The sequence below is a fragment of the Triticum aestivum genome, chromosome 6A (genome assembly GCF_018294505.1).
Source record: "Triticum aestivum cultivar Chinese Spring chromosome 6A, IWGSC CS RefSeq v2.1, whole genome shotgun sequence".
NCBI lineage: Eukaryota > Viridiplantae > Streptophyta > Magnoliopsida > Poales > Poaceae > Triticum > Triticum aestivum.
Window position 1 is genome coordinate 51,429,519 of NC_057809.1, and position 14,110 is coordinate 51,443,628.

Below are 14,110 nucleotides of genomic sequence, written 5' to 3' on the forward strand. Positions count from 1 at the left end.
ATATGGCGACTTCACCTACCTCATACTTAGTAGTAGCGAGGGGTATAAAACCGTGCTACTACTATCAACTAATTAGTAGTAGCGCGGGTTTATACCCCTCTCTACTACTATGGCATGTCTCGGGGGTCACGGTATAGACCGCCTAGTAGTAGGGAGGGTTAAAAACCCGCGCTACTACTATCAACTTAGTAGTAGCGAGGGGTAAAAACCCACGCTACTAGTAAGTAGCAGTTGCGAGGGGTATAAACCCTCGCTACTAGTAAGTGTATGCCTATAAGCTTTTCCCTAGTAGTGATTGTGCATAAATCTTGAATGACTAACCGAGTGGCCGATGCTTTGAGTCGTCGTGCATGCCTCTTGACTTCTTTTGAGGCTGAACTTCCAGGCATGGATAAAATAAAGGAGCTTTATGAGGATGGAGAAGACTTTGGTCATGTTTGGGTGAAGCACACAAGGGGCCAGCCATTAGGTGATGACTATTTGATGCAAGATGGCTATCGCTTCGAAATGACCGTTTTTGCATTCCAAGTTCTCTACGTGACAAACTGGTCAGAGAGCTCCATTCAAGTGATCTTAGTGGCCATGTTGGACGGGACAAGACTACCTCTAACCTGGAAGCTCGTTACTTTTGGCCACAACTAAAGAGAGATGCTGGAAAGTTTGTTCAACGGTGCCCCATATGTGAAACCTGCAAAGGTCAAGTCCAGAACACAGGGTTATACATGTCTTTGGCTGTTCCTGTTGCTCCATGGGAGGACATCTCTATGGACTTTGTCTTGAGTTTGCCAAGAACAAGACGAGGAAGTGATGTCATGTTTGTGGTCATGGATAGATTCTATAAGATGGCTCATTTCATCCCATGCCGCAAGACAACGGATGCTCATCATGTGGCAAACCTATTCTTTCGAGAAGTGGTTAGACTTCATGGAGTTCCAAGGTCCATCATCTCATACTGTGATAGCAAGTTTCTTGTTGCATTTTGGCTCACATTGTGGAAGCAATTCAACATTCAATTGAAATTTTCTAGCACTGCTCATCCACAAACAGATGGACAAACGAAAGTGGTGAACAAGTTTTTGGGTAATTTGATCCGTTACATTTGTGGAAAAAGAAAGGGACAATGAGATTTCGCTTTATCTCTTGCAGAGTTCTCCTACAATAATTTCAAGCATAGATCCACGGGAAGGAGCCCTTTTTTATTGTCTACACTAAAGTTCCAACACATGTGGTGGACCTGGCAAAGCTACCATCAAGGGGGAACTCAAAATCAGCATTGTCCTTTGCTGATAATTACACTCGGTTATTTGAAGAGATTCATGGTGTTTTGGAAGCACAAATTCAAAAATATAAACAATTTATTAACTGTAAAAGGAGGCCAAAATCATTTCAAGTTGGTGATAAGGTGATGGTATACCTCCGAAAAGAGAGTCTGCCTTTAGGTGTTAAAGGGAAACTGAGGCAGCAAAGGTATGAGCCCTTCTCTATTGTGACGAAGAAATGATAATGCTTATGTGATAGATCTTCCAAGCGACATGGGTATATCCAACACTTTCAATGTTGCGGACTTGACTCTCTACCATCCAGAAGAAGCGCTTTATATATGAAGATTACTCAAGGGCGAGTTCCAAACAACCAGGGGAGAATGATGAGGAACACTAGATGAGAAAAAAATCTTATGTCCGATTTGTTGGCTACTTCTAGATGCTTCCACTCTAGTGTAGTATTTCTTTTCTTTTCTACACTACCTACTATTTTCTAAAGTCTTCTAGTTGTGAGTAGCTATGAGTAGAATGGTGAAACTTAAATATATTTTTCCAGAGTATTCCAGCTATAAGTAGAAGAATTTGAAGGCATCTGAAAGCTCTATAAATAAAGGTCCTCACCTCTACTTTGTACCCAGATTATGTACCCCACTACCTATAATAGAACTTGATGTTCTTATCTAAGATCTTGGGGTAGATCTTGTGCTCTAGGAGTTCTAGATTGAACCTTTGCTGCCATATCGGCCTACATTCGCATCTAGAGCAATATATAGCACAACACGTTGTAGGTCCTTCAACTCTAGTGTTGTACACTTTGTAGCAGCAAGGTGGAGTTGCTCCTCCACAACCTTGTGTTGCTTCGGACTGCTCCACCATTCAAAATAAATACGTATCCAATTTAAGACTTTGAGTCATCCGGATCAATGTCAAAACTACCATTATCTATGACAATAATGCGGCATGTGTTACACAAATGCAAACAAGATACATCAGGAGTAATATCACTAAGCATATTTCTCCTAAGTGGTTTTTCCCCATGATTTTTAGAAAAGTGAGGAAATAAACATCTTGCAACTTAAATCATGTGAAAATTTTGCTGATTATTTACTAAGTCTCTAACAAATTCTACATTCCAGAAATATGTTCATGAATTTGATATGAGACGACTTCGAGACTTGCGGGTGTCGGAAGGAGTTTCTTCTTGAGATATCGTTTTTCATAACATCATGTTATTTCTCTTTGTGAGTTTATGTTTCGGGTTCTCGTAAATATTTAATGAAGAACTTTTTTTTGAAACGGAGGAAAATATTTGCCTCATCGATTAATTAAGAAGAAGAGAATTGCCTAGTTAATTTTCGGAAAACCGAGCGAAAACCGATACAAACAACCCGAAACAGACAACTCGGGAAGCACAAAACACCGTGACCACACAAACAACCCGTCACATGCTCCTAACACACAACAATCGTACCTCACCACACTTGCACAACTCAACAGAACCCTAAAAAGAACACCAACAATGATGACTCGGACAATCAAAGCCACATCGACAACACAAGAAACTGAGCATCATCCATCAAGAAACCGCAGACGCCTTCCCATTAGCGCACACACCGACCACATCAATATCCTCAACCGCATGCACCACCAACCCAAAGGACTCAGAAGACACCTCTGGATGCTCACATGACAGACATGAATCATCTCCCTCACACGGGGTCACTAGTGAGTCCACCTTCATGTGCTTCACTGACAAAAGCGAAGCAGAGCCCATACATAGCTCCTTAATCTCGGGCATGATTTGTAGCACCGGAGCCACGAGCATGGCGATGGACTCATCTTGAGTGGTACATAACACAGGGGGCGAGGCAGACATCGACGATGAAATGTCCCCAACACAGGGGAGAAACAACCATATAACTTTGCCTCCGTGTCCTCCACGGAGCAAACACCAACTGCAATAGGACGATGTGACGTCATAGCAGTCTGCAGCATAGCCGGCGAAAGGGAGAGTCTACACAGAGCAACCTCCGCCCGCTCCAGAAAGCTCTCAACCCGCACCAGGCAGCCTTGCAACAGCGCAATCTGATCAGCTAGAGCGGACTGCAGCACTACTTCAGAGGAGGTTGTTGACAACAGACGCCCAGGACCCACGGTGAAGCGCCTTGGAGGGGGCACGAATTTCACTGGACCCTTGCGTAAAGCTGATGTAGGACCATGCATGGTGTTGACGCTGGCCACGGGCGGCGTGGCAAGGCATGCCAGCGAGCTTAGAGGACGCTAGGGATTGCGACATCCGTGCGCACGATGACCATTCTCCAAACAACATGAGCACTGCAACGGATCTCTGCAATGAGCCGCACGATGCCCATGAGCAAAGCATCTGTAGCATCTACCGTGAAGCCAAGCGGGAATAGCATCTACCGCGAAGCCAAGCAGGAATGGGACGAGGAGCCATTGTCGTGAAGAATCCTTTGAGATGATAGCGCTATTTGGATGATCATGAGATGATTCTACATGATCAAGCATAGATTAGGGATGTTATGATTAATTACAAATGTAATTAGGAGAAATCACCCATTGCCCAATGGCTATGCGGTTGCTCCCTCAAACAACGCCTCTCATCTCTCCCTGGAACCGACGCATCCCCTCTGGATCGTCGCGACTCTCCAGATCATATAAATTGTACTACTTTCCAATGATCAATTGAAAGAAGTTTCCATTCTTACTTCAAACAAAAACAAGCTACTCGAGTTAAACAAAGCTAAATGAGTTCACCCTCACAAAAGTACTCTGCTCCACTTGACAACTACTGCATGCGAACAAACTTGCTGCCATAAAACCTTCGCCAGGATGGAGCGCTACAAGCTTTTATGCGTGCATATTTCTAGAATAGCGGCGCTACATGCAAACATGTTTCTGGCCTGGCGAGGCTTAGTAACAACTGGCATAGCCTATTGCGTTTGCTTTCAACTTTTTCCAATGGCTCCGTCGCTGAAAGCAAACGCAATATTTCTAGATGCCTGGTCTGAATGACTTGAAATGATCCCAACTTTTTTCACTAGGTGGGCATGCCCTCATAGGCATCCATGCCAGATTTGAACAATTTCCGACACCGTATGCAAGTTGCGACACATCGAGCCTTTTTTCTGCATTTTCTTACCGAGAAAACTCTAGAAAAAAATACAAAACTTGTCAGAAACCAAAACAACTTGTCATGGTGTCTTGAATTTGTCATACGAGGCAATGAAAAAAATTATGTCCATTTCAAGGATGTCGAAAAACAATGTGCTCTCTGACATACCCTGCTAGCCAACCTAAACACCTTCAATTGAACATGGTGTTTTCATGGACATCCTTGAAATTATCACAACTTTTGCCACTAGGTGGAGATGCCCATGGTAGGCATCCATGGCGGGTTTCAACTACTTCCAACACCATATGCAAATTGCGACTCATCTAGCCATTTATCGACCTTTTTGACAGAGAAAACTTTAGAAGTGCAAATCTTGCCGAAAACCCAAGCAACTTCTATTGGTGTCTAGAATTGGTCATACAAGCCCATTAAACAAATATTAGGGGCATGGATGCCTACTATGGGCATGCCACCTGCTGACAAATGTTGGGATCATTTCAAGAATGTCTAGAAAACACCATATTCAACGTAGCGTGTCCGAGTAGTCATCCAGGCCAGGTTTGAAGGGAAAATGTATTTAAATCATAATTTATGTAGATACTTAAAACTGTCATTTTAAGTTTCTAACAGAACTAACAAATACAAAATGATAGAATTGAAAAGAACAAATGCTTTTTAAAGCATTTAATAAATAACTAAATAAAAATTATTAAAATCATAATTTAAAATAGTTACCTAAAACTGTCATTTTGGTATTTCAATATTTTGAATAGGTTTAAAAAATATTAATGTTTAGAAAGGAGAAATGAATTTTTTAAAAAAAGATCGAAAAACGAAAAAAATAGAAAAGTAAAAAGAAAATCTTAGGCCTTTCCCAACTAAGCGACGACATTGGTCCTGTTGGGCGACTATTGGAATTTGTTCGGAATTTAAAAAATGTTCTCATTTAAAAAAATCACAAATTGGGAAAATGTTCGGGCAAATTTAGAACACTTTTTATATCATTTATTTAGTCTCATTTCTCAAAAATGTTTTGGAATTTAATATTTTGTCCGTGCTCTCAGAAAATTTTTGTTTTCACAATGTGTTCGTGCTTTTCAAAAAAATTATTCGCATTTTGTCATTCTGAACGAGTTTTTAAAGACACAAACATTTTTGAAATTACCTTACAATTTTCAAAAATGCAAATATTTATTAATTTATGAACAAAATTTCGAAATAACAAACCTTTTCAAAGTTTGAATAACATTTTGAAAGCGTGAGCATTTTTTGAAAAATAAATAAGAAACATAACAGGAAAAGGAAAATACATAAATAAATAAAAATAAATTATGGAAAAAAAGACCAGTTCACAAAGTGTTTCTAAAATCTTTTTAAAATTCCCAGCCCATCCATTACTTAATGTGTCTAGCTTTATATTGGTCACCAAAGTTAACCTGTCGCAGTGGCCCAAGTAAGCTGCCCTGCGTATACGTTTCTACAAAAGTATATACAAATTGTGAAAAGTCCATACTGCCCTTTATACATATTGCAAGGGGGGTTGGCGGGACTCTAATCATCATCGTTTTTAGCACCGTTGCCCAGCTGACTAACCGTTTCAAAAGAGCAACTTCATGTTCAGTTCCTGTAAAGCCCCAAATTTCTACCTCTTGGAGGCGGTCCAGCAGGAGTTCTTCGGTTTTCCAGTGTGGTGGCTGATCGTATATGCAGTCTGAGGAGCAGAACGCGGTTTGTGCCTCAAATATGAGGGAAATGTGCCGTTAGTCCATTAACTCAAATTGATTGCACATTGTAGACCAAAAACTCGGGATGTGGTCAGATCTAGGCTATAAACTCATTTATTTCATCAAATAAGGCCAAAACCGATTCATGAGGGGGGAAACCGGCCATGTGGCTACCACATCAGGGCACCATGGATTAATGTGTAGCGTGTAGTGTGTGTGTGCGCGCGCGGGCACGTGCGTGTGTGTGTGTTCACAAACTGGCCCACGGTCACAATGTAGCTAATGGCGTATTGAGGAGAAAAAATAAAAACCGATTGTTCCATGGGATTCGAAAAGTGCAATCAGCTTGCTGGCCACTAGAGCATTAGGTTGTTTGTGTAGTATAAGATATTAAGATGCAGCAGACAGTATCTATTAGATTGAGCAAAGGGTGCAAAGTTATGCCTGACCAAGTTATGGCTGGAACCTACCTTTGCTTTCATGACAAGAATTATCCAATGGCATGTCACCACGGCACAGGTCAGGTCATCTGAATTCACAAGAAACCAGACACCTTTTGGGTGAGGCATACAATGGCCTTCTCCATCACAATAATCTGGCCAATCTGGCATGGAGTACACTACTGTACTTGTGTTTAGATGGAGGCATGCATGCAGCACCCAGAGTTTGCAGCCATATGTTTCAGATGACTGTTGTGCACAGAATGATGCCCCCAAAGGTCCCGAGATATATAAACAATGTACATGAACCTGCTTTACCAAGCTAAAGCATGCGTACGGTGCAAGAATTCCTTTGCATCCTTTGCTCATTGTAATGCATACTGTCTGCTTCATATCAGGGCAACTCTAGCAGATCCTTTGCTCATTGTAATGCATACTGTCTGCTTCATATCAGGGCAACTCTAGCAGATGTGCCATATTGGTCCGATCGCCATAATAACCGCCCGTAAGGCGGGCCGAAATGGATGGTCTAGCAGAGTCGCCATACGCCCTCAGTCTGCATAATTGATGGATGCTGCTCCAAATCGAGCCCGCGAGCCTCCATATTTGGAGGCTTGGGGTGCGGATATGGAGGGGCCTCCAAACCCAACCGCTCGTGTGGGAGGGAAGTTTCAGCCCGGCCTCTTCCTCCCGCGTGCAACATGGTAAATGCACTGTCATCCGTACGACTGCCGCTTCTGCCCCTGCCTAGGGCGCAACCGCTTGTCCACAGGGAAGAGCACCCATTAATGGCCGCCGCCGCGTTTCGCACCCGTTTCCCACTGGACACTTATCCGCAGGTATATAAACCGGGCCACCCTGCTCGGCAGCACCACTCACCCATCTGCCCCTTTGGCAACACCACTCCTCACCTATCTTCCCCCTTCCCCCTTGTCGACACACTTAACCCGATCGGCATGTCACAGCAGGCACGCCATCCTCGCGGACCTTTCCTCGGCGAGACTGAAGAGGATTGAGCCGAGAGAGAGTTCTGTGAGAGATGTGGGACTACTCCGACTGGGTCAAGGAGGACGCACCCTGCAAGGCAGAAATGGACACAACGCTCACACCGGTGTTCAGAAATGTGGCCTTCTCGTGCATCAAGGATGGGTGTTTGTCCACCGCGTGGCCGCAGAAATCACGGCAGCCAAGGCATCCCCACCTGCGAGGTCACTTCCAAACGGAGGAAGAGGCCGTAGTAGAAATCATAATTGAAATGGTGGTTTAAATCCTAGTTGTAATCTCATTGAACTTTGTTGAAATCCAGTATGAAGTTTCCATTGTTGAGATGGGGAAGGGAGAGGTCTTGCCAATGACAAGGCAAACGGATCCCACACAGGGAAAAAAATTGGAATCTCGGTTTATGGCGATTCCGAGTTGGCGCTTTGCCTTGGCAACCTCCATAATACTACGGACCATGCTCCCTACGCGTTATGGAGGCTGCCAATATGGCAAATCCGCTAGAGTTGCCCTTAGCACACAAATCACTTAATTTTCTAGTGGTTAGCAAGCCGCTTGCTCCTACCCTCACAGTGTGGGTTCGAGTCCCACACAACATGCAGTTATTTATTTATTTCCTCAATACGCCATTAGGGCATGTACAATGGTGCTATCTTAGGAGTGCCACATAGGATCAATGATGAGGTGGATGAGAGAGAACTCATAAGAAAAGGTTTGTCTTCTCTTATTTAAGAGAAGACAAGAGATGATCTCTTAGCACAATATGTCTCACCACGTTTTTAGGAATTGCTAGTTATTGAAGATAAGGCTAAGAGATGACCCATTGTAGACTTTCTTTTTTGTCATCTCTAAATTACATGCAAAAGTTAAGATAAGACTATCCTATCAACCATTGTACATGCCCTTAACTACATTATATTGTGACGACCAGTTTGCATAAAACACCCTCTACACATTAATGGTTAACCCAAGCGCGAGAGGTTCAAGGTATGCTGACATGGCAGTCACGTGTCCGGGTTTTTTCCTCTCGAATCGGCTTTGGCCTTATTTGATCAAACAAACGAGTTTATGGTCTAACTTTGATCACTTCCTGAGTTCCTGGCCTAAAGCATGGAACCAGAGTCAATGGACTAATGATGCATTTCACTCCTGAAATCAGAGGGGTTTCAGCTTAATAAAGATGAAGTTATAAAGTTTATATTTGGTTGCTATAACCTTGGTGACATCTTACAGATCAGTCATCATGTCTTTCCTTCTAATACAAACATTAAGCATTAGGTTGCATGTCCATGAATATACATCGAAGCCACTTACTGCAGAAATGTGATTCTTCAATGCAAATAAAAAGTGAAACCTATTACACAGTTACCGACCAGTAGTATCGCCAATTTCTTAACCAAAGTAGTATTGCCAATTTCTGAAACACTAAAACACTAAGGGAGAATGGTTGTAGCCACAGATAAACTTTACAGTGTATCATTACTGAACTAAAATCAAGAGCAGAGAAACTATCACCTCAAGCGGTCAAGCCTATTCATGCTTAGTAAGAAATGCAAATATGTATTGACATATTGCTTTATGTGACTTTCTGGTAACTGAAGCATGAAGTATCAGACAAAAAAAATTAAGGATTGCATTACCTCCAGTTGGCTAGGTTTCACAGGAAATTTAATAAGAGTGCTTTTAAACAAGGGCACATCCTAAGAACATGGAATACGCTGGCTCCAAATGAATGTACATATGCAGTTACATCCAGGTTCAATATTGTAACGTCGGGAAGACTTGTCATATCTTCCATCAAGTATTCCATATTACCAATGACCTGTAAGTTCAAAGGGAGTCACAAAAAGGGCTTGTATATAATATTTTTATCAGGACAAATACAAACATCGATTTTTTTACAGTGTGAACAAACACAGGATACAAATAATGCGGGTTTTTTCTCCACTCTTCAGAGGTTCATGTCCCCTTGACAGTGTAATATGCTTCAGCAGTAGCGTTAGTGAGCATATTTAATATGAACTACTGGTAGAGAATGGAGTTAACCAAGCAATGTTGAAGGAAGACTTTTGTATGGTTTTTTCTTGGCAGACATATGAAATGACAAATTCCCCAAGTTGAACTCTGCACGGATGCTTGCCTTGTTATCTATCAACATTCAACAATGAAGTCATAACACAAATAAGGATGAACTCACCGGCGGATAGATAATATAGAGATTGAGGACACTGAGACGCTCAAAGTGCTGCAGAATGCTCATGCAACAGCGATTTTGTAGAGCAAAGGAAATCGGTCCATAGACAAAGAAATTTCCAGTGACAAGACATTGAAGATGTGCCATCTCCCCAAGCTGGAGAGAGCTCGGAACAAAATCACACGTCCACAAGAGCAACTCCAGGCGAGGGGCTGAGATGTTGGCAACTGGCTGACTTGGATTCAGCCCATCGGTAAAGCAACCCATGATGATTAACATTTGGAGTGACGGTGCCCCGACAATGAGCTGCTGCATGTCAGGTAGTTTCAATAGCTTCAGTTCTAGGAGGGACTTGGAATGAATTGTGAAGTTGCCCAGACCACGAGCATTCTGGACACTGAGAATCTGCAAGGATGGGCACCGCGGGGAGGAGAGAGCGTTGGCGAGACTGCACTGGCCATATAGGTGGATGCCAACCAGCTCGAGAACGTTGAGCCGGGCGAATACGCCGGAAGGCGGCAGGACGAGGCGAAGGAACGAGAACTCGAGTATGACCGTGGTGGCTCGCTGGAAGCAAGGAAGCAGAATCGCCCCTCTTTGCTCGGGCTCCAGCTCGGCGACCTCCTCGTTGTCGTGCCACACCACCCTGAGGAGCATGGATCCGGTGAGGCGGCGTGCGACGTTGGGGAGCCAGACCGCCAGGTACTCGACGGAGGCGTGTCGGGTGGCGACCCGGAGACCGCGGAGGTCCGGCACTTGGTGTGCGGCGAGGGCGGAGACTATGCGGTGGTGCTCGATGCCGTCGGCGAAGGTGAGCTGCGGGAGGAGGGCCCAGAGGCCGCGCCACCGTCGGGCGAGGATGCTGGTCCGGGCGGCGGCGGCGGCGTCGCGGAGCTGGAGGAGGATGTGGACGAGCATGTCGTCTGGAAGCGCGCTGATGAGGTCCTCGCCGCCTGCTCCGGTGTCGGCGTAGGAATCCCGGCGCCCGACGCTCTGAGCAGTCCCCATGGAGTTGCAGGTGGCCGGGGGTGGGGAATGGGACGGAGAAGCCGGATGCCGGCGGAAGGGAAATGGTCGGCGGAGTCGCCACTCGCTGCTGCTGCGAGCTCGATTTGGGGACTAGGGTTATTTGGATTGGAATTGTTTGTTTTTATTTTCATTTTGTGAGAACCAGGGCCCAGACTCGTGAGATATATAGGCCTCTTTGCAAATTTTCATGGATTGAAGGATGATAATCTTCAGAAGTTTATCTTCATCCCAGAATCTGGCCTTTCGTCAAAAAGAGTGTGGCCAACTGAGCAAGCTCTATTTGTTGTTTAAAAGGAAAGACCGGTCTACATATTTAATGATTCAAACCCAGAATCTGGCCTTTCGTCAAACGGAGTGTGGCCAACTGAGCAAGCTCTATTTGTTGTTCAAAAGGAAAGAGTGGTCTACATAATAGTCCCACCTCGCTTCCTTGCCATAATCCCTCCTGATTTATATATGTTTTCTAGGTTCATAGTATGTCTCAAGGAGGTGTCTCGGGAATCAAAAGGATTTCAATCCAGAGAGAGATAACCAGGGGGGGGGGGGGGGGGGGGAAGGAATTAACATGGCAAGAGGAATTACGTGGATGGAGAATTTCTAGAGACGCGACTGACAATTATTCCTTAGATTAGAAGGAAGCATGCACACGTTGGCCATGGACACCATCAGGATCCTCCTGGCCACCCGGCCCCGCGGCGGACGATGAGGACTGTTGCCGGCGCCAAACTTTCCAATCATAATTGATTTTTTTATGTTAGGTTTAATTCCCCTGAAAAAGCAAATTGAATGTGAGCTGTGATAGGAGTGAGTAATGGAATCTGCATTGTTGATGAGTTTGAGTTTGGTGCTTGATAAATTGAGAAATTTGGAGAATGCTCACCTTGCTCTCACTGTCTGAGTGTTTTGGATGACGGCAGAAGGAGAAATTCACATTTCTTGGGGAGTGAGTACATCAAGAGTATTATTTTGGTTATTTCATCTTGCAATTTAAATATAGCAGTTTTGAAGGCTTGATTGAAACATTTTATAACATTGATCAAGAATATTAGGTGTATATCTTGCCAAAAAAAATGCATTCATTAATGAAATTTATTAGAGACATACACTTTGATTTATAATTCTTTTTGCTTCTTTTCTCAATTGACCTTGGCCTCATAAATGACAGTTCGGTGCTGACCCCGGCCTTCTCCGTGCGCTGGAACATGGTGTCGTCGGTGTCCCTAATGTTGCAAAAAAATGTATTCATTAATGATATTTATTAGACATACACTTTGATTTAGAGTATCAAAAGGTTCTTTTCACAATTGGCCCTTGCCTCATAATTGAACAATTCCGTGCCAAACCCCGGCCTTCTCCTTGCGCTGGAACGCGGTGTCATCAGTATCCCTTATGTAGACAACCATGGCTTCCGATATGTCTCGTGTGGACAGCGAATTTCCTATATTTGTTTCTCTCTTAAATTAATTATTGTTTTGTTGAGAAATCCAATAACAATTTCTCAATGTACAAAAACATATATAGACATGCAAGAAATCATGTACTATTCTTTCATATTACAACTGATGGCAACTGGTCAACGAGAGCTCGAAGGACGATAAGCAGCGACGTGGATAGCATGCCATGTTGAAATAAAAGACGTGTGGTGGGGGTGAGTCTTGACTCAGGCTTATTTTGTTAGAAGCGTGTATTTTTTTTCTTCCGTTGCAACGCACGTGCATACTTACTAGTAGATTATAAATGTGTCTTCGACATGCAACAAGATATTAAAATTCAGCCTCACATAAGCTGCTGCAACACGAGCATTACAACAGACCAAAAAATTTATCTTCTAAACCACACAAAACCAACTGCCAGAGCCAACACTTATTAGGGTTTGACATAAGAACGATTTGGTCTTCGCACAAGAGGGGGGGGGGAGAGTATAAGCCTCCCATCCAGCTACCTCTACCAACATTATTCTTCATAGATAAAAAGAAAGGAAACCTCAAAGATAAAGAGAAGAGAAAGACTGAGAAGAGCTTGCCATTTAAGTAAAAGAAAGAATGATTGTTTTCTTAGAAAAGTCTCTTCGGCCTCAAATTGTTGCATGGTAGCTGCCAGCCTGCCACCAAGCGCACCACGAGATAGACATAGGCAACAACTCATAATTTAAAAGTCCCTAATGGCCATGACCACTGTAAATAAGTAGTGAAGCTTGATGCGACAGCGTGAGGTAACGCGACTTAATAACATGAACCAGCAACAGGTCAATAGAAAAAACAAAACAAACAGTTTAGAAAAGGAAAGAGAAGATTGTGCATCGAGTGCATCAACGTGCCACGTATGTACAATTTAGTCCAACAAATCTAATCAACCCAACAGCTGTAGGCCCTGTTTGGATTCCTAGGTTAGAGTTAGTTTTAGTTAGTTGGGGCTCAAATAACCCAAAGGTATCCAAACATGGTGGGTTAGTTTGGGTTAGTTGGATCTAACTCACCCCAAAAAACTAGTCCACACTAGAGGAGCTTATTTGGGTTAGTTCTTCTGGATCCACTAAAAAATAGTAAAAAAAAAGTTACCTCTCCCCTCTAAATAGGGTCCAAAGTAGTCAAATGATTAAGAAAGAATATTTATTGTCAATCTAACCCTATCATTCAAACATCTCTTTGGTTAGAGTTAGTTTATGATTAGTTTAAAGTTAAAATATAACTCTAACCTCTAACTTAGTTAGAGTATTCAAACAGGGCCATAGTCTGTCACCGTGGCTGGTGAATGGACTAGGAGGTGACCTCACAAGGAAAATTTATAGTAAGCAAGTATGATAGGGTTTTTTAGACACCCACCAACCCCTTCCCTAGTGCGAATCCCCCCTCCCTTTCTTCTCGCCACTGACATGCGGGATCCGAATGTCAGGGACATCTTCTACCTCAAGCATCAGCGTCGTAGCTCACAACCTATGTTGAAAATTTTTGGAGAGTTGTGCGGTGTGATGCGTGTCGCCTTGTGGCTCACTTGGCACAACGTCACTCTGCACATTACAAATCCTGAACCAAAAAACCATACCAACCCAAAATTTTATGTTGTTTGGCCTACGACGTGGCATGGAATCTGAAAATCCTTTGCACATTGTTTTCTCTATAAAAACAAAATATTTCAGTAAAACCGAAAATACCGATTTAGAGGAAGGCCTAGCCGAGACCGCTACACCATTTCTGCACTTTTATGTTTTCACCAGCCCACCACACCACTTATACACCAATCAATAGCCCATCACAGCAACATCACACACCCACTGCTCACACGCACGCATATGCGGCTCCTATTTGGCGTGTAGGTTACTGTTGTAT

The 14,110-nt window shown here is 43.4% G+C and overlaps 1 protein-coding gene across 1 annotated transcript; it reads right to left on the bottom strand.

Annotated features, from left to right (window-relative positions):
• Positions 1-8,638: 8,638 nt before the first annotated feature.
• Positions 8,639-10,842, bottom strand: LOC123130234 (putative F-box/FBD/LRR-repeat protein At3g49030). Its single transcript, XM_044550181.1, has one exon. The coding sequence runs from the start codon at positions 10,761-10,763 to the stop codon at positions 9,732-9,734; it is 1,032 nt and encodes a 343-aa protein (XP_044406116.1). The 5' UTR covers positions 10,764-10,842; the 3' UTR covers positions 8,639-9,731.
• Between the last annotated feature and the right edge of the window lie 3,268 nt (positions 10,843-14,110).